At 35.9% G+C, this 21655-nt stretch overlaps 2 protein-coding genes across 8 annotated transcripts in view; one reads left to right on the top strand and one right to left on the bottom strand.

Moving 5' to 3' along the window:
- The window catches only part of PALS1 (protein associated with LIN7 1, MAGUK p55 family member), a 96229-nt gene that overhangs the window by 22110 nt on the left and 52464 nt on the right, over positions 1 to 21655 (bottom strand). For all 7 annotated transcript variants that reach the window (XM_057731386.1, XM_057731391.1, XM_057731388.1 and 4 more), the window contains 4 exons: positions 17833 to 17910; positions 17129 to 17275; positions 15760 to 15921; positions 12388 to 12465 (listed from right to left, as the gene is read on the bottom strand). In XM_057731386.1, the coding sequence (XP_057587369.1) occupies positions 12388 to 12465; positions 15760 to 15921; positions 17129 to 17275; positions 17833 to 17910 (465 nt within the window). The remainder of the gene's footprint in view (positions 1 to 12387; positions 12466 to 15759; positions 15922 to 17128; positions 17276 to 17832; positions 17911 to 21655) is intronic.
- LOC130851292 (U6 snRNA-associated Sm-like protein LSm8) lies at positions 6813 to 7315 on the top strand. Its single transcript, XM_057731397.1, has one exon. It carries the CDS (start codon positions 6865 to 6867, stop codon positions 7153 to 7155), a length of 291 nt encoding a protein of 96 aa, XP_057587380.1. The 5' UTR covers positions 6813 to 6864; the 3' UTR covers positions 7156 to 7315.

The raw sequence follows: 21655 nt of genomic DNA, 5'->3' as shown, positions 1-21655 counted from the left end.
GGTCTTTATCTTAGATCTGATTATAATTGTCTCCTTTTGTTTTGGGAATCTTCAGTCTGTCTGATTGTACTCTTGCTCTTTATTATATCTGATCCTAGCTTTCAAAATTTTCCTGGATATCTGTTTGTGTGTTTTTTTTTTAATTAATTACGATCTTAGTCCGAACAGATCTACAAGAATTATAACATATCTTTTTATTCTTTTCTTCTATTTTTTCTTCTATTTTTATTTTTAGACTTTTTACATATTTCTATTTCTAGCTAAGTTTTTCGTAGTGCTAACTTTATCTCTCCTATCTTCTTTCCTTCTTTATCTTTTACACATTTCTATTTTTTCCCTCTTTTCTTTTCTTTTTCATATTTCCAGTCACACTACGCTCTTCTGTTGCCCTATCATCTATTCTTTTTTTAGTTTATCTTAATATACTTATAAGCAATATTATCAGTTGCTCTGTTTCCTTGCTTTATTCTCCAAAAGACACACTGCTTTAGTTTTTATTATTAGGTTTTGTCTTTATTAGTTCTAAGTATAATTGTCTGATTTCGTTCTGAGAATCTTCAGTCTGTCTGGTGGTACTTTCACTCTTTATTATGTATTTGATCCTAGCTTTCAAAATCTCCCTGGATTGGTGTTTGTGTGTGTGCGGTGTTTATTTCTTTTTTCTTTTTTTGCTTTGAATTTCTATTGGTTTTCTCTTTGATTGTCTGATTGCATACTGGGGTTCTTCTGCCAGGTCTTTCTAGTGCCTTATGTCCTACTGGATTCATTATTTGTGTGCCTTGTATATGCATGTGTCTCCTTGATTTAGTATTTCTTTGACTCAACACTCTGCCATTAGCCTGGGGCTTGGACAGTCTTCTTTAAACCCCTTTATTACCAGGACAAGCAACCTCTGAAGTCTGTACTACTCCATTAGAAGTCAAATAGGAGGCTCTGGGGAGGGAGTACTGAATCCAGGATGCTAGACTACTAGGGATTCCTCAGACACAAGGAAGATTAACTGCAGAGAATTCTCACGGAGCCCTGTATCAGAGTCTAAGACCCAGCGTTGTCCGACTATCTGCAACTGCCAGTGCTGGACACCACACACCAAACCACAAACAAGACAGGAACACAAATGCACCCATCAGCACACAGACTAACTAAAGCCATATTAACCTCACAGATACCCTAAAACACAAAACCCGACACGGCCCTGCTCATCAGAGAGAAAAGACACAGAGCCACACACCGGAAAGCAGACACCAGACCCCCCCAACCAGGAAGCCAGGAAGCCTACTCAAGACACTGGACAAATCCCACCACAAGGGGCAGTGGGCAGAAACAAGAGGAATTACTACTAGGTAGCACAGGAAAAGGAGACAGCAAATCCTATAAATTAGACAAAATGAGAAAACGAAGAAACACCATGCAGGCAAAGGAGCAGGAAAAAAACTCAAAAGACCAAATAAATGAAGAGGAAATAAGAAAACTGCCTGAAAAAGAATTCAGAGTAATGATAGTAAAGATGTTCCAGAATCTCAACAACAAAATACAGAAAATACAAGAAACAGTTAATAAGGACTCAGAAGAACTAGAGCAAACAAACAGTAATGGACAACAAAATAACCAAAATTTAAAATACTCTAGATGGTATAAACAGCAAAATAACTCAAGCAGAAGAACAAATCAGTGAGTCAGAAGATAGAATGGGGGAAATAACAGCCACAGAGCAGGAAAGAGAAAAAATAAAAAGAATGGAAGACAGTCTCAGAGACCTTGGTGACAACATTAATTGCACCAACATTCAAATCACAGGCATCTCAGAAGAAGAAGAAAAAAAGAAAGGGTCTGAGAAAATATTTGAAGAGGTTATAGTGGAAAACTTCCACAACATGGGAAAGGAAATAATTCATCAAGTCCAAGAAGCACAGAAAGTCCCACACAGAATAAACCCAAGGAGAAATGAGGCACATATTAATCAAACTAATGACAATTAAACACAAAGAAAAAATATTAAAAGCAGCAGGAGAGAAGCAACAAATAACATATAAGGGAAAACCCATAAGGATAACAGCTGATCTTTCTACAGAAACTCTGCAGGCCAGAAGGGAGTGGCAGGATATACTGAAAGTCCTGAAAGAGAAAAACCTACAGCCAAGAATACTCTACCCAGCAAGAATCTCATTCAGATTTGACGGAGAAATCAAAAGCTTTACATAGAAGCAAAAGTTAAGAGAATTCAGCACCACCAAAACAGCCTTACAACAAGGGCTTAGGGAACTTTTCTAAGCAGGAAACACAAGAGAAGGAAAAGACCTACAAAAACAAACCCAAAACAATTAAGAAAATGGTAATAGGAACACACATGTCAATAATCACCTGAAATGTAAATGGATTAAATGCTCCAACCAAAAGACACAGACTGGCTGAACAGATACAAAAACAAGACCTTTCTATATGCTGCCTACAAGAAACCCACTTCAGACCAAGGGACACATAGAGACTGAAAGTAAAGGGATGGAAAAAGATATTCCATGCAAATGGAAGGATACTACATAATGACCAAGAGATCAATCCAAGAAGAAGATACAACAATTGTAAATATCTATGCACCCAACACAGGAGCACCTCAATACATAAGGCAAATGCTAACAGCCATAAAAGGGGAAATCGACAGTAACACAAGAATGGTAGGAGACTTGAACACCCCACGTACATCAATGGACAGATCATCCAAACAGAAAATAAATAAGGACACACAAGCTTTACATGACACATTAGACCATCTCGACTTAATTGATATTTACAGGACATCCCATTCAAAAACTACAGAATACACTTTCTTCTCAAGTGCACATGGAACATTTTCCAGGATAGGTCACATCCTGGGTCACAAATCAAGCCTCGGTAAATTCAAGAAAATTGAAATCATATCAAGCATCTTCTCTGACCACAACACCATGAGACTAGATATCAATTACAGGAAATAAAACTGTAAAAAATACAAACATATGGAAGCTAAACAATATGCTACTAAACAACCAAGAAATCACTAAAGAAATCAAAGAGGAAATCAAAAAATATCTAGAAACAAATGACAATGAAAACACAACAACCCAAAACCTATGGGACGCAGCAAAAGCAGTTCTAAGAGGGAAGTTTATAGCAATATAGTCCTACCTCAAGGAACAAGAAAAATATTGAATAAACAACCTAACTTTACACCTAAAACAATTAGAGAAAGAAGAACAAAGAAACCCCAAAGTGAGAAGAAGGAAAGAAATCATAAAGATCAGAGCAGAAATAAATGAAAAAGAAAGGAAGGAAACAATAGCAAAGATCAATGAAACTAAAAGCTGGTTCTTTGCAAAGATAAACAAAATTGATAAACCATTAGCCAGACTCATCATGAAAAAAAGGGAGAAGACACAAATCAACAGAATTAGAAATGAAAAAGAAGTAACAACTGACATCGCAGAAATACAAAAGATCATGAGAGACTACTATAAGCAACTATATGCCAATAAATTGGATAACTTGGAAGAAATGGATAAATTCTTAGAAAAGTACAATCTTCCAAGACTGAACCAGGAAGAAATAGAACATAGGAACAGACCAATCACAAGTACGGAAATTGAGACTGTGGTTAAAAATCTCCCAACACACAAAAGCCCAGAACCAGATGGCTTCAAAGGCAAATTCTATCAAACATTTCGAGAAGAGCTAACACCTATCCTTCTCAAACTCTTTCAAAATACAGCAGAAGGAGGAACACTCCCAAACTCATTCTACGAGGCCACCATCACCCTGAGACCAAAACCAGGCAAAGATGTCACACAAAAAGAAAATTACAGGCCAATATCACTGATGAATATAGATGCAAAAATCCTCAACAAAATACTAGCTAACAGAATCCAACAACACATTGAAAAGATCATACACCATGATCAAGTGGGGTTTATCCCTGGGATGCAAGAATTCTTCAATATATGCAAATCAATCAACGTGATACATCTTATCAACAACTTGAAGGATAAAAACCACATGATCATCTCAATAGACGCAGAAAAAGCTTTTGACAAAATTCAACATCCATTGATGATAAAAACTCTCCAGAAAATGGGCACAGAGGGAAATTACCTCAACGTAATAAAAGCCGTATATGAGAAACCAAAAGCCAACATCGTTCTAAATGGTGAAAAACTGAAAGCATTCCCGCTAAGAACAGGAACAAGACATGGGTGCCCACTCTCACCATGATTATTCAACATAGTTTTGGAAGTGTTAGCCACAGCAGTCAGAGAAGAAAAAGAAATAAAAGGAATCCAAATTGGAAAAGTAGAAGTAAAATTGTCACTCTTTGCAGATGACATGATAGTATACATAGAAAACCCTAAAGACTCTACCAGAAAACTGCTAGCATTAATTGATGAATTTAGTAAAGTAGCAGGATACAAAATTAATGCACAGAAATCTCTTACATTCCTATACACTACCAACAAAAAAGCAGAAAGAAAAATTAGGGAAACACTCCCATTTACCATTGCAACAAAAAGAATAAAATACCTAGGAATAAACCTGCTTAAGGAGGCAAAAGACCTGTATGCAGAAAACTATAAAACACTGATGAGAGAAATCAAAGATGATACAAATAGATGGAGACACATACCATGTTCTTGGATTGGAAGAATCAACACTGTGAAAATGACTGTACTACCCAAAGAAGTTTACAGATTCAACGTAATCCCCATCAAATTACCAACAGCATTTTTCACAGAACTAGAACAAGAAATCTTATGATTTGTATGGAAATGAAAAGACCCCGAATAGCCAAAGAAATCTTGAGAAGGAAAAATGGAGTTGGTGGAATCAGGCTTCCTGACTTCAAACCATACTACAAGGCCACAATGATCAAGACAGTATGGTACTGGCACAAAAATAGAAAGGAAGATCAATGGAACAGAAGAGAGAACTCAGAGGTAAGCCCAAGCACACATGGGCACCTTATCTTTGACAAAGGAGGCAAGAATATACAATGGAAAAAAGATAGCCTCTTCAATAGGTGGTGCTGGGAAAACTGGACAGCTACATGTAAAAGAATGAAATTAGAACACTCCCTAACACCATACACAAAAATAAACTCAACATGGATTAAAGACCTACATGTAAGGCCAGACACTATAAAACTCCTAGAGGAAAACATAGGCAGAACACTCTATGACATCCATCAAAGCAAGATCCTTTTTGACCCACCTCCTAGAATCATGGAAAGAAAATCAAGAAGAAACAAATGGGACCTCATGAAACTTAAAAGCTTTTGCACAGTGAAAGAAACCATAAACAAGACTAGAAGACAACCCTCAGAATGGGAGAAAATATTTGCCAACGAAGCAACGGACAAAGGATTAACCTCCAAAATATACAAGCAGCTCAATACCAAAAAAGCAAATAACCCAACCCACAAATGGGCAGAAGATCTAAAAAGACATTTCTCCAAAGAAGACATACAGATGGCCAACAAACACATGAAAAGATGCTCAACATCACTAATCATTAGAGAAATGCAAATCAAAACCACAATGAGGTATCACCTCACACCGGTCCAAATGGCCATCATCAAAACATCTAGAAACAATAAATGTTGGAGAGGGTGTGGAGAAAAGGAAACTCTCCTGCACTGTTGGTGGGAGTGTAAGTTGGTACAGTCACTATGGAAAATAGTTTGGAGGTGTCTTAAAAAACTAAAAGTAGAACTACCATATGATCCAGTAATCCCACTACTGGGCACATACCCAGAGAAAAGCATAATCCAAAAAGAAACATGTACCATAATGTTTATTGCAGCACTATTTACAATAGCCAGGACATGGAAGCACCCTAAATGCCCATCAACAAATGAATGGATAAAGAAGATGTGGCATATATATACAATGGAATATTATTCAGCCATAAAAAGGAATGAAATGGAGCTGTATGTGATGAGGTGGATAGACCCAGAGTGTGTCATACAGAGTGAAGTAAGCTAGAAAGAGAAAAATAAATACTGTGTGCTAACTCATATATATGGAATCTAAAAAAAAAAAAAAATGGTACGGATGAGCCCAGTGACAGGGCAAGAATAAGGATGCAGATGCAGAGAATGGACTGGAGGACATGGGCTTGGGGGGCCGTGGGGAGAAGGGGAAGCTGAGACGAAGTGAGAGTAGCATAGACATATATACACCACCAACTGTAAAACAGATACCTAGTGGGAAGCTGCTGTATAACAAAGGGAGATCAACTCGATGATGGGTGATTCCTTAGAGGGCCAGGACAGGGAGTGTGGGAGGGAGTCGCGGGAGGGAGGGGATATGCGGATATATGTATAAATACAGCTGATTCACTTTGGTGTACCTCAAAAGCTGGTACAAGAGTGTAAAGCAATTATATTGCAATAAAGAGCTTAAAAAAAAAAATCTCTGCTTGAGTACCATCCCTATTAATCGATAATTCTTCTAAATCTGTTTAAATTGTTGCTTTTTAGCCAAACAATCTTGGAAGTCTGAACATGAAATTATAGGCATCATTTATGGTGGTGGAGAGGCCATTTTATTTTCAGGCTTTTCAGAGATCTATGAAATCAGACTACTTGTCAGCCTGATTGATGATTTTATTAAATCACTGTCTGAAATCAATACCCAGCATGCTGTTTTCAAAATGTTTTGCTCAGAACACCTTCTAGGATGTTTATTACTTTTTATGCCACAACTCAAACTTTCAGACTCTGTATTTTAATTAGGTTCCCTGGATAACTATTACGTACATGCTGTTTAAGAAGTACCCTACTTTTTAGCTCTTCTTGTGGCTGGTGCTGCTGTGTTGCCAGGTGCCGGGCCGCACATCATGACCTCTGCCTTGGAGAACTACATCAACCGAACTGTTGCTGTCATTACTTCTGATGGGAGAATGATTGTGGGAACACTGAAAGGTTTTGACCAGACCATTAATTTGATTTTGGATGAAAGCCACGAACGAGTGTTCAGCTCTTCACAGGGAGTAGAACAAGTGGTACTAGGGTTATACATTGTAAGAGGCGATAATGTTGCAGTCATTGGAGAAATTGATGAAGAGACAGATTCTGCACTTGATTTGGGGAATATTCGAGCAGAACCTTTGAACTCTGTAGCACACTGAGGAGAAACTACATATATTGGACATCTGTAAATCTTTGTACAGAAACATTATTCTGAGGATGATGTGCAGAATTTTTATGAATGTGTAATTGTGGATTTTGACCCCATATTGATTCATTGTAATATGATATGTAAATTAAAATATTTCTACATTTTCTTGAAAAAAAAAAAAAAAAAAAGAAGTACCCTAAAATCTGAGGGAACTACTACACTGAGGGAAACTAAACAGACCAGTGAGAATGCTTCATATAACTCTATGACCTTTGCCAGAGGGCAAACAAAATCACCCAGAGATGCTTTTCTTTCTACTCTTGCCTAGGTTTCACCCTTGACTATTGAGATTTAGTTGGTTTGGAATGAGGCCTCTGTGTAGGCTAGGAAGAGGAGTACAGAGGACATGCTTTGTTTATGTGACAAGTTTATTTAGTGGTGTTTAAAATGTACTCTAAAATTGAGAGCAAAGTTTATTTCACATCAGAGAAATTAACCATTTGACTGAGTTAAAAGTCTGAATATTGTCTTGACATGTACTAGGTGACTTCTATCTACATACAGGCCTACCTTGTTTTATCGTGTTTCACTTTACTGCATTTTGCAGATACAGTGTTTTTTTGAAAACTGAAGGTTTATGGCAACCCTGTATGGTTAGATGAAGGTTAGAATTTTTTAGCAATAAAGTGATTTTTAAATTAGTGTATATATGTTGTTTTTTTAGACAATGTTTTGTATTCTATTTAGACTACAGAACAATATAATTATAACTTTTATATGCACTGGGAAACTAAAAAATTTGTGTGACTCACTTTATTGCAGTGGTCTAGAACAGAACCTGCAATACCTCTGAAGTATGCCTGTATTCCACTGCAGTTCTTATCAGTTCTAGAAGTTATCTCCAGCAATCTTTCCTCTTTAGCTCTGTTGGTGGTTAATTTATTTCCTTTCCCATACAAAAGAAAACAGAGCCCTTTTTAAATGAAGAAGAGACGCTGACCGCTATAGGAAAGCTCCAGGGTTTAACAATGCTGTAATACCAGTACAGTGTAGCTACCAAAACAATGTTTGGTATCTAATCCAACCAAAATCATGTTTAAATTTTAAATTACAGGGTTGTTTAGACACAGTTATCTTCTAGTCCAACATTTCTCTCGCTCTTTTTTTTTAAAGCACCTGTAAGCTATTCACATTTGAAGTCCTAATGATGGGAACACGGTAAAGGAATAATGATTCATTAATTTATTTACATCTTTCCTAAGGGATTCAATGCTCAAAAATAATTTTCCTTGTAATTTTTATTTCTGTATTTCTTATACTAGATTTATCTCTAACTTTTAAAATTACTTGTGGAAGAGAAAATAGTGAAATTGTGTCTTCTTTTTTCTTTGGCCTAAATTTTACTGTAAGGCAGGCTGTAAAACTAAGGGCAGCATCAAGAAAAGCCCTTGCACTGTCAAGCAACAGTTTTCAAATTCCTCCTCCTCATCCTGAGATGCCTCCTCTCTCACGTCCATTCAAGAAGGAATATCTTTATTATTTGCTCTCTTCCATTTTTAACAGGAGAAACTGGGGAAATCTGTGGGGCATCCAATTGATGTTTAGTAGTAGGCAAACAAAAATATGAACCTCAGGGTAACAGCAAACTTAACAGAGCAACTGCACTAACCTGAAAGGGGATGTCCATCTAATAATATACCGTACACTGAAATTTTCAATATTTTTTGCATCTTCTGATAAAATATACAATTATGAAAGTTTTATTGCATTATAAAATTCCAGATCTTCTTCCAAATGAGAGAAAATTAAGATGAAAATTATATAATACATTTTATACCGCTAAGAGAAAAGTAAGTATACTGAATGGCAGTGGTTCTCAACCTTTCCCTTCAACCCAGTGATCTTCACAGGCTGTGAACAATCCTTAACCTAACATCTTTTAAAATTTGTAGAATTTTTTGTAAACACATAAAGTACATATAAACAGCCTGCTCCCCGACCTGATTTCCCCACAATAAATACAACTACAATCCAGACTGCTCCTTAGAATTTCACAATGATATATTCAATTCTAAGTTTTTGGTATCTCCACCTGAATGTCTTCTCAGGTATCTCAAACCTATAAAATAAACCTCTGGATTTTTCTCCCCAAACCAGCTTTTCCTTCACATTTCCCTTTAGTAAGCAGCACCACTATCCACCCAGTTGTTCAAGTATCCTTGCTTCTTCCCTACCCTTTACTCTCCACATTCATCACAAGATCCTCTCATTTCTAATTCCAGAGCATAGCCTGACTGATTTTCTCCACTGCCACTGCTATTGTCAAAAGTTAAGCCATCATCATACTTTATAACGGCTTCAGCAACAGTTTCCTAAATCTCCTTGCTTCCATTACTGGCTCTGCTAATTCAATTTCCACCTAGCAGCCAGAAGTGTTTTGTTTTTAAATACAAATCAGATCATGATACTGTATTTGAAATCCAAACTCCCTGCCATAGCCAAGAAGACCTACTTGACCTGGCTCTACCTACCTCTCAAGCCTCATCTCTTAGAATTCCCTCCTCACCTTTCTATTCCCCTACTTTGCTCCACTCCTATAGGCTTTCCAAACACAAAGTTCTTTAGAAATTATACCTGAAAGCTCTTCTGGAAATTAACAAGCCTGGCTTCATCTCATCCTACAGGTCTCAGTTTCATGTTGCCTCCTCCAGGAGGTTTTTCCTGTTATATAATCAATCCCACTTCTTTTTATTCTCAGTGTTTATATTCTATTGCTTTCCATCTTATCACTTACGGCAAACTATCATTAATTTATGTCATGTTCATTATTATAAAGCTAGCACTTATTAGCACAGTGCCTAATACACAAAAGCGATCAAGCAGACATTCACTGTAAAGAAAGCAGTTATTTGTGACCCTTAATATTTCAGTTATTAATACCACTGGGCAAGTGGCTAATTCTGTGGTTTGTATCCCTGAACTATGATTTTAGCAACCTCCTAAGCCTTTAAATTCCCCTAAAACTACATCTCTCTCCTATACTCCCAGCCCAGACCCCCAAAATCAAGAGACTCCAGTTATGCTCCCAGTCTTATTAGAGTTATTAAGTCTCCTAGCGGCAGAAGAGATTCTACATCAATTTCAAATACTAAAGTCTCATAATATGCTTTTATTGTACTCATAATCCAGGCTCACCATCATGTGTACAGCAACTAAGAGGTTAATTCATCTATAGTTACAATTTTCTATCATGGTATTGTAATTATTTTCTTTGGACTGATAATAAACAGTAATACAGAAACCTTCTAATATTTAGTGGCTTTGTGGGACATTACCTGTTATATTACACAGCAGTTAAGAGCATACATTCTGGAACAGGCATGGGTTCTAGTTCTGGCTCAGTCACTCACCAGCAGTGGGTTTGGGCAATGAACTTGACCTTTCTAATTCTAGCTGCAATACTTGTTAAATAGGAATAATAAAGACAGCTACATTTCAGAGGGATACTATGAGGATGAAATGAGAAAACACGCGTAAGACAATCAGTGTTGTGCCTGGCACAATGTAAATAAAAATAATAATAGCTAACATTTATTGGACAATCAATAATCTGAATTTTCTAGTGCATATTCCATCACTAATAAGTAGTGCGATCCCCTATATTTCAATTTACTCCCGTTTATATTTGGGCATTAGACTAGACAAAAAAAGTGCCTATAGCTCAAATATTCTATTTCCTCCCTCCAATATTATTTCAATTATATTGTGGAATAATCTAAAGTTATACACATTTCTCTGAGAACTGCATCTATTTTTTCAGTCAATGCAGAGAAGGAAACTGCAGTTTAAACGATGTGTGTGTTTTCCTCTGACCAATGTGCCAGTAATCTAGGAAGATGACAAGACTCCTGAGCACTGTAACCAATGGTTATTGCCAAATAATATCCCATTCTATGGATATACCATATTTTGTTCTCCATTCAACAGCTGGCAAACATCTGGGTTGTTTCCACCTTCTGGCTACTATGAAAAATGCTGTTATGAACATTCATGTACAAGTTTTTGTGAAGAGGTATGTCTTCAATTCTCTTGGATATATACCTAGGAGTGGAACTGCAGGTTCACATGGTAATGAAATCTGTCTTTTACTCTAACTAGAGTAAGTATTTAACATAAAGAACAATATACATTCTAAATTAAGAGTTGTGCATACTTTGTAAAAAGTACTTTTTCCCACTATACTAAGCATATTTAAGTTAAATAAACTCATCTATAATGACAGAAAAAGACAACGTTGAATGTGATGTCATAAAAATTCTGAAAAAGAAGTGTTTTCTATTTTTTACTTTTCTGAGTTTACTAAATTTGAAATATTAATATTTCATATTTATTTAAATAAAATCTACTTAATTTACCTGTTTTTACTTGAGTACAAGAAATATTTAAAGTGATATTTCTGATACTGAAATAATAAACATCCCTGTGCAAGTTTCTGTTCGAGGTTTTTCAATTCCTTGGTATTTATCCAAATGAGCTGAAAACTTATGTCCACACAAAAACCTCCACAGGGTTATTTATTCATAGCTACCAAAACTCGGAGGCAACCAAAATGTCCTTCAGTAGGTGTGTGGGTAAACTGCTGTATATCCAGACAATGGAGTATTACTCAGGGCTATGAAGAAAGGTGCTATCAATCTATGAAAAGACATAGAGGAAACTTAAATGCTTACCACAAGTGAAAAAAGCCAATCGGAAAAGGCTATATACTGTAAGATTGCAACTATATGACATTCTGGAAAAGGTAAACTCTGGCAGTCAAGACAGTGTGATTGCCATGGGTTAGGGGGGAAGTAGTGATGAATAAGCAGAGCACAGAGGATTTTTAGGGCAGTAAAGCTATTCTGTACGCTATCATGGAAGATATATGTAATTATACATTTGTCAAAACTCATGGGATGTACAATATCAAAAGCGAATGCTAAAGTAAACTATGAACTTTGGATAACAATGAAACCATCAATTCACTACTGTAACAGATATACCAGTCTGGTGTGGCAAGTTGATAGCAGGGGAGATTGTTCATATGTGGGGGGCAAAAATATTATGTGGGAACTCTGTACTTTCTGTTCAATTTTGCTGTGAACCTAAAACTACTCTTAAAAAATAAAGTTTATTAAGTTAAGAAAAAAGTAAATAGCAGCCATCAGAAAATAAACAACAAACATTAAAAAAAATCACTTACTACTGTTTCCTTGGCAGGAGGCGGCTTGATCTGTTGACTGGGAATCAGAACAAATGTCAAAGTACCATGCATATCAGACTGTAACAGAAAAAGTACATTATTTAAAAAGCTGTATTTATGAAAATCATTCCATGATCTTATGATCAATAGTCCCTAAACTGGACTATTCAGGAACCCCAAGAAGACTTTAAAAAAATTGGGTAAAGACAAATCTCATTTTATAAGGAAGCACAAATCATGCCTTTCATGGACTCCGTTATATTAGAGCTACCCAGGAATATGGTATTCTGCAATTTTGGTCCTCTGGTTCACTGCGGAAAGCCACTTAGCCCATGAGTCTTGGGTTTTTACCTTCCATTCAGTTTAAGTACAGGAGGATTCCACAGTGAAGGGCTGGAAGATACTACAGCACTTCTGGGTTATCTACTGTGACATACATCGATTTTTTTTTTTTTTTAACTATTTATTTATTTATTTTTGGCTGCATTGGGTCTTCATTGCTGTGCACGGGCTTTAGTTGTGGTGAGCAGGGGCTACTCTACATTGCAGTGCACGGGCTTCTCATTGCGGTAGCCTCTCTCATTGTGGAGCATGGGCTCTAGGCACACAGGGTTGAGTAGTTGTGGCACTCGGGCTCAGCAGCTGTGGCTCACGGGTTCCAGAGTGCAGGCTCAGTAATCGTGGCACACAGGCTTAGTTGCTCTGCGGCATGTGGGATCCTCTCAGACCAGGGCTCAAACCCATGTCCCCTGCACTGGCAGGCAGACTCCCAGCTACTGTGCCACCACTGCGTCACCAGTGAAGTCCCTTACATCGATTTTAATACACTAGAATTTGAAATAGTAATTGTGAGTAGGATTAGAGAAGTGATACAAATATACAAATATTCTTATTTCCCAGATGCTCTGTCTCTGTCATTCATTCTATTTTTTAGCCGTATAGTCTTTTTTTTTTTAATTTTATATATTTATTTATTATTTTTTGGGGGTACACCAAGTTCAATCATCTGTTTTTATACACATATCCCCGTATTCCCTCCCTCCCTAGACTCCCCTCCACCCTCCCCGTCCCACTCCTCTAAGGCATCGTCCATCCTCGAGTTGAACTCCCTTTGTTATACAACTACTTCCCACTGGCTATCTATTTTACAGTTGGTAGTATATATATGTCTGTGCTACTCTCTCGCTTCGTCTCAGCTTCCCCTTCACCCCCCGCCCCCTCCCAAACCTCGAGTTCTCCAGTCCATTCTCTGCATCTGCGTCCTTGTTCTTGTCACTGAGTTCATCAGTACCATTTAGATTCCGTATATGTGAGTTAGCATACAATATTTGTGTTTCTCTTTCTGACTTACTTCACTCTGTATGACAGACTCTAGGTCTATCCACCTCATTACATATAGCTCCATCTCATCCCTTTTTATAGCTGAGTAATATTCCATTGTATATATATGCCACATCTTCTTTATCCATTCATTTGTTGATGGGCATTTAGGTTGCTTCCATGTCCTGGCTATTGTAAATAGTGCTGCAATAAACATTATGGTACATGCTTCTTTTGGGATTATGGTTTTCTTTGGGTATATGCCCAGTAGTGGGATTACTGGATCATATGGTAGTTCTATTTGTAGTTTTTTAGCAGTATAGAGTCTTATTGCTAGATTCTCTATTATTTCCCAGTACAGGCGGCCCTCTGTATTCATGGGCTCCATATCTGTGAATTCAATCAACAGCAGATGGAAAAAAATTCCAGAAAGTTCCAAAAAGCAAAACTTGATTTTGCCACCTGCAGACAACTATATAGCATTTACATTGTATTAGATATTATAAATAATCTAGAGATTATTTAAAGTATACTGGAGGATATGTTTAGGTTATATGCAAGCACTATGCCATTTAACATAAGGGACCTGAGCATCCATGGGTTTTGGTATCCATGCAGGCCTTGGAACGAATCCCCCATGGATACCAACGGACAACTGTACACTACTGCCTGCCTTGTTCAGCTACCTCCAGCCTAAACAGCAGTCACACTTCTGGTCCTGAGACAGCAGGGAGCAGTACTCAATCTAAAGATATCAGCGAATAAAACAAGCCCTAGGGGCTCCCTAGGTGGCGCAGTGGTTAAGAATCCGCCTGCCAATGCAGGGGACACGGGTTCGATCCCTGCTCCAGGAAGATCCCACATGCCGCGGAGCAACTAAGCCCGTGTGCCACAACTACTGAGCCTGCGCTTTAGAGCCCGTGAGCCACAACTATTGAGCCTATGTGCCGCAACTACTGAAGCTCAAGTGCCTAGAGCCTGTGTTCCACAACAAGAGAAGTCACGGCAATGAGGAGCCCACACACCACAACGAAGAGTAGCCCCACTCTCCGCAACTAGAGAAAAGCCTGCATGCAGCAGTGAAGACCCAATACAGCCAATAAATAAATAAATAAATTTATAAAAAAATAAAAAAAAATAAAACAAAGGCTAAGAACAATGACAACTAGCACTTTGTGCTATCAAAGCAATGAATGGGACTGGGTGAAAATAAGGATGTAAGGATGTTTTCTAGATTCTTCAGTAGACATCAGCAGATAGGAGAGATTCTAATGTAACAAGTGATATTAAGTAAATAAGATTATAAATCTGACTGATGGGTATATATGAAGTGATCATAAATTGCTCTCAAAAGTTGACTCTAAATGGCCTCCTGATCATATGAGCACTGTCTGACAGAACTTACTATGACAGAATTCTGATCAGCGGACTGAAATTGCAGAACGCCGTATTCCTATATCTACACCTTAATATGATAGCCACTAGTAACATACTGCTCTTGAGCATCTGAGATACAGCTAGTAAGAATGAGGAACTGAATTTTAAATTTTACTTAATTTAAATAGAAATAACTAGCACATGTAGCTAATGGCTATTACACTGAACAATGTAGATCTATGCCACTGCTATTACCTAATACTGTTAGGGAAACAACAATCAATTGTAAGTAATAAAAAAAAAAATGAACATAAAAATCATGAGGGCATGAACTTTGTTTTGTTACTGTTTCTCTAGCAGCTAGCACATGCACAGCAGGCATTCAATATATATATTTTGAATGATTTAATGTGTTATTATTAGTGATTTCAGAGGCAAATAAAATATACTTAGTAGTAATAAAGAAAAAAAATCAGTAGTACCCCCATAAGAATAAAATTCTACTAATAAATATTGTGGAAACAATTATATCATGTGAAAATTATGCTAGCAATTGTATAGAGGTCTTAACAGTTACTTTTAAAATGCTTTTTTAATATTTTATTCTGCAGTCTAGTAACAAACAAAACACCTTTTGAGACACTATCAATTATTCTTCTACCCGTGTCAACTTACCAACAAGTCAAAAACCTCATTGACATCTTTCCCCCGAATTTCAATGCCATTAATCTCCAGAACTTCATCTCCTTCATGTAACAGACCACTTTTTTCTGCAGCACCTCCTTTTACTATCCGACTAATGATGACAGAATCCATTTCATTACGAACTGTAGCACCCTTAAAAAAAATTCCAATAGCCAATTTTTAAATAAAAACGCAATTTTTTTTGTTAAACGTTTCCTCATTTTTAAATTCTTTTTTCTGTTCAACAATACCAGCCTTAAGTTATTTTGAGAAAAAACTTATTTACACAGCTAGAGTAATCATGGCAATTAGGTTTGAAAGCTGATCATTTCCCCCATGTTTTCTGCTTCAATAGCACCCTATTCGTTAAAATGCTAAAATCTGATTTTTGAAGTATACAACAGCATAAAAATGCACTTGCTCAAAAACAATGTGAAAGTCTATAATCAAATTTGTTCTTTATATGCCGGATGCTACTCAAATGGTTATACTATATTTAGGCATAATTAGTAAACATGACTTGTAACTAAAAGTCATGTTAAATTCAAAATATCATGAAGGGATGATTACTAATCTAATTAATTTTCAAAATGTTAAATATTATAGCTGCATCTAATTCACATTAAAATGTATTAAACATTAATATTTATTATACAAATTGGAAGCACAACTGAAATGTATACACTCAAAAAATGGAAATATGAAATATAGGATAAAGCTTGAAAGTAGACAGTTTGTAACACTTTTCTCCTGAACTTTTATATTAAAATTTTGTTATAACCTTTCCAGTTTCTTTTTTTCAGGTGGGGAAAAAACATAGTTATATAAATTGCCCTTTAATAAAATACAGTCCCTATTTCATGTACCACACTATGCAAGACAATTTGAGACCTCAGGATTCAAGAATATTTCTCTGAAAATAAAAGAAAGAAAATTAAGTCAATGAGAGCAGACTAAGAGAAAAAAGTTTTACACACAGAAGCTACAAAATATTAACATTAAACAATGCATACTTCTATACTTCTAAGTATATGTGAGTTATGTAATTACATTGAATGAAAAGATTAGAATTTCTATTGTTTTTTTTTAAAAAGCTGGGAGAATAACGAAGCAGATTACTTGTTCCTTCTTTGTTCAGCAATTACTTCACAAGCTATTATTTTCATCAAATTATGGGTGAGAGAAGACGAACAAATTTTTCTTAGCCGAATAAGGAGTACGAGGAAGAACAGAAAAGAATTCCAAAAAATTAGCTTCAAAAGAGGAAAAACTATCATAAATGTAAAGGGTCTTCAACTATCTACCATACAGAAGATCCCTGTGTAGAAAGAATTTCATATCAGAGATGTGGAACACTTACCAATGGAATATCTCGAGCCTTTTCTATACGAACTATTTTTACAGTTTCTCCTCCATATTGGCCAATGCTTTCATAAACTCTCTCATCTGTAATGGGCTCTAGCTGCATTTCCTGCTCAGCAACCTTATCATGGGCCAGTAAAAGTGCCTGTTTCAAAGAAACCCATAGCATTTAAAGTAACAGCATGATTTATTTTTGTAGAGAGATTTTTAACCTAATCATGTACATAGTATCCTCATTAAACCTTTAAAAGTAGTGCTGTAATTAATTATATATTCAGATCTGTTTCCAAACTTTCCAACTGAAGTACAGATGCAACCCTGTATCTTTTATAGCTAACAATAACTAAAGATGTGTTAGGTATAACAGGGAATACTCTGGGATGAGTTATGAAAGTCTAAAATGCTTATTAAACTTCATAAAAACAAAAGCATCTTAAGGGTCCAACATCATAGATAATTAAAATTTATGAAAAGATACAACCAAAAAAGGGAGGAATGTGTACAGAATAAGAAGTTGTTTCAAAAATAATATGGTTAATTTTAAGTACAAAAATATATAATCCAACAATAATTATTTTGTGGTGGGAGTTGTAATCAAAACAGGCTCATAACATTTGAGGTCTCTTTTAGCCCAAGAGACTCACTCAAAGTGAATTTGAATGCTGGAAAAGCCACATATATAATGCTCTGTCCATTTTCTACCTGAATATGTGGAGCATTCAGCAAAGCAGTTAATTCTTGTCCTTCCTTCTGGTGGATTGGCTTCAGAACAGTTTGTACCTAAGAAACAAAGATTATTCTTCCTAGGTTACAGAAAATATCACCAGCATTTATAAAGATTTTTTTTTTTAGAAAAAGTACGATTTAAAATTGTAAAAACTACTTGTAAAAAAGAAAAGCACTAAAGAGAATTATAATTTTAAAAACGTATTTTTTTCAGAGTTTCTAATCTTGTTATCATGATTAACAATAGCATTTTTATTTATGCCTATGAATGAGGTATTTTCTTCTTGTAAATTTCTGCAAATATACTATAAAACAGACTAATAATGATGATATAAGGGAAGAACTGTTCTAACAGTTATGTTGCTGTTTTATAGTTTTTTAATCATATGTTTATGTAACTACATTTTAAAGAGTTACAAGGCCTTCCTTGGTGGCGCAGTGTTTGAGAATCCGCCTGCCAATGTAGGGGACACGGATTCGATCCCTGCTCCAGGAAGATCCCACATGCTGCGGAGCAACTAAGCCCGTGTGCCACAACTACTGAGCCCGCGCTTTAGAGCCCATGAGCCACAACTATTGAGCTGCACGTGCTGCAACTACTGAAGCCCATGCGCCTAGAGCCCATGCTCCACAACAAGAGAAGCCACGGCAATGAGGAGTCCACACACCACAACGAAGAGGAGCCCCCACTCACTGCAACTGAAAAGAAAGCCTGTGCACTGCAAACCAAAAGACCCAACACAGCCAATAAAATAAGTAAATAAATTTATTAAAAAAATAAAGTTACAGACTAACAAGATAAATTTATATGAGAGTAGTGAAACAACCACCATAATAGAGTGAATTACATTAAAAAGTTTCCCCAAGTCAAGCAATTCTTGCACTGCTAGGATAATTTCCCCTTGATTATGAAGAATTTTTTTAGCTTTTGTTTCCTCACCTGTAGAATGGAACCTACCACATAAGGTTCTTAAAAGATAGGAATAATCCACACAAACTGCTTAGCACAGTACCTAGCACATAAGTAAATTATTACTTTAATATATTTCTAGGACTTCCCTGGTGGTTCAGTGGTTAAGAATCCACCTGCCAATGCTGGGGACATGGGTTCCATCCCTGGATTCGATCCCTGGTCTGGGAAGATCCCACATGCCGCAGAGCAACTAAGCCCGTGTGCCACAACTACTGAGCCTGTACTCTAGAGCCCGTGTGCCACAACTACTGAAGCCCGAACACCTGGAGTCTGAGCTCCACAACAAGAGAAGCCACCACAATGAGAAGCCCAAGCACCGCAAGGAGGAGTAGCACCTGCTAGCAGCAACTAGAGGAAGCCCGAGCGCAGCAAGGGCAGCAACAAAGACCCAATGCAGCCATAAATAAATAAATAAATAAATAAATATTTCTAAATGTGTTATTCATATTTTAAGATTTCTATATTAGTTTTCATAAACTGGGATTGGCCTCTACTTAGTGAGAATAGTCATATTATACACTGGTTTACAGAACTACTCTTTTTAGCATCTAGGTTATATTATCCTAGTACAATGAGTTGGGAAATAGTCAATACTTATGTGTGAAAAGTTTATTTAACATGAGAATTTTATGTTCCTTAATGTTTTGATAGAGCTTATAAAATTATCTCGGCCTGGTAGTTTTTCTAGGGGTGGATTTCTAACTTTCAATTTTATCTATAGTTACTACTTTTTTGGGCTATCTTTTCTTAAGTCACTTTTGACAATTTATATCTTCTACAAAAACCAACCACTTCACAGAACTTTCATGTTGACATAAAGCTGTAATTATAATTTTTTACTCTCTAGTGTTTGCATTTATGCTTCCTAACGTTATCAGTATTTTTTTCATCTAACTTGTCAAAGGTTTCTCTATTTTCTTGTACTTTTCAAAAAACCAGCTTTTAATGTTAAATGTATTGTTCTTTCCATTTAAATAATTTAATTTCTTTTTTCTGCTTTAGTTTATTTCCCTTGTCAGCTTCTAATCACTTGAGCTGTATGTTCAGTTGAATTATTTTCAATCTTTTCTTCTACCATAAATATTTAAAGGTACAAATTTGCTCTGTGGACTATTTTTCCTCAAAGATTATACCATATATGTTCTCATTATCAATACCTCTGATTTTCATCCTTTTTCTATTTCCTAACTCGAGTACCACTGAGCACTTTGCAACAATGCAGATTAACAAAACCAAAATTATCATCATTAATGAAAACATACAGAAGTAAATTAATATACAGTATAATTTTTTAATAAAAGTAACTCATGATTAAAACAGGAATCCAGTAATTCTCTAATACATCTTATGCTTATTTTAAATAATTTTTTAAGTAATTCCCCTATCAAACCTAAGATATGATAATCTGGGGATTAACTAATTTGACCACAAGTAGATCATAGCAATGACAGCATCATAATTAGCCTGTCATCTGGTTTTGGTACCTAGAAAAACATGTTTCTAAATGTAGAGTTCTATATGTATAAACAGGGGGTCACAGCAATTATTATCTTCTTCAAGAATTCGATTAAAGTCTTACTAATGGTCAAGTGCAGTAATCCAAAACTGTGAATAAGTAAATGCTGATTTTTAAAATAGGGTGTTTTTCTTTTTTAAATATATCACATCTTGGTTAATTTTAAAATGAAATTTATAGTCCCTAAAAAAGTGATTCTGAGGGAGAAAGAAAATTTTGGATTAGAAACTTACCCAAGGTGAACAAAATGTATCGTCAACTCAATAATTTTGTGTGTAGACATTTTTTCCTATTTTTACCTTTTTATTTATTTATTTTTGGGGCCACGCCTACCAGCTTGCAGGATCTTAATTCCCTGACGGGGAATTGAACCAGGGGCCATGGCAGTGAAAGCACTAAGTCCTAACCACTGGACTGCAGAGGAATTCCCTCCTATTTTTACTTTTAAATCAGTTCCTAAACATCTCTGAGGTACCCCCTTTTAAAGAAATATCAGCACCTGCTAAGTGTTTATTTCCTTTCCCTATTAATCCAATTGTTGCCTATTTCAGTGTCAACATACAACATCAGCTACTTCTACAAAGGTCTAAGGAATTAAAAGGCTATTCTTACATCATACTGGGTTCCTTTCCACTGGACTATAAAAATGCTCTAATCTCTTATTGTAAAAAAAAAGTTCTCTCCTGATCTTGTACTGTTATCTAACTGAAATACTTTATTTTCCTTCAGAGCATTTTAAACTAATTTTTTTAAATTATAGAAATGGTATATGTTAAATGTGAAAAATCAGAAAATAGATAATCCAAGAGAAGGAAATAAAACTCACCATAATCCTCAAACCTAGGGATGATCATTTGGTATATACCCTCCTATATTTTTATACTTGTTTTTACCAAAATATTCATCGAGAGATATATATCTATCTGATAGAAGGCTTATAACTAGAATACATTAAGAACACTCACAACTCAATAAAATTAACAATGATATTTAAAACGGGAAAAAGATCTGACAAAATATTTTATAAAATAGGGAAACAGCTTATGAAAAAATGCTCAACATACAGAAATGCAAACTAAAACAAGATACTAATACACATCTGCTAAAACCCAAATATCCATCAATAGGGGAATGGTTAAACAAATTGTAGGACATGCATATGATGGAATACTACTCAACAAGTTCAAACTACTGATATATGCAACGCATGTATGAATTTGAAAAACATTATACTGAACAAAACAAATCTGATATAAAAGACTACATATTATCTTATTCCATTTATATGTAATGTCCAGAAAAAGCAAATC

This window comes from Hippopotamus amphibius, chromosome 4 (genome assembly GCF_030028045.1).
Source record: "Hippopotamus amphibius kiboko isolate mHipAmp2 chromosome 4, mHipAmp2.hap2, whole genome shotgun sequence".
Taxonomy (NCBI): domain Eukaryota; kingdom Metazoa; phylum Chordata; class Mammalia; order Artiodactyla; family Hippopotamidae; genus Hippopotamus; species Hippopotamus amphibius.
The sequence above is the reverse complement of the archived record's forward strand: the minus strand, read 5'-3'. Positions and strand labels throughout refer to the sequence as shown.

Bases quoted from the DNA above. Each gene is read 5' to 3' on its own strand.
- LOC130851292 (XM_057731397.1), top strand. From the start codon at position 6,865: ATGACCTCTGCCTTGGAGAACTACATCAACCGAACTGTTGCTGTCATT.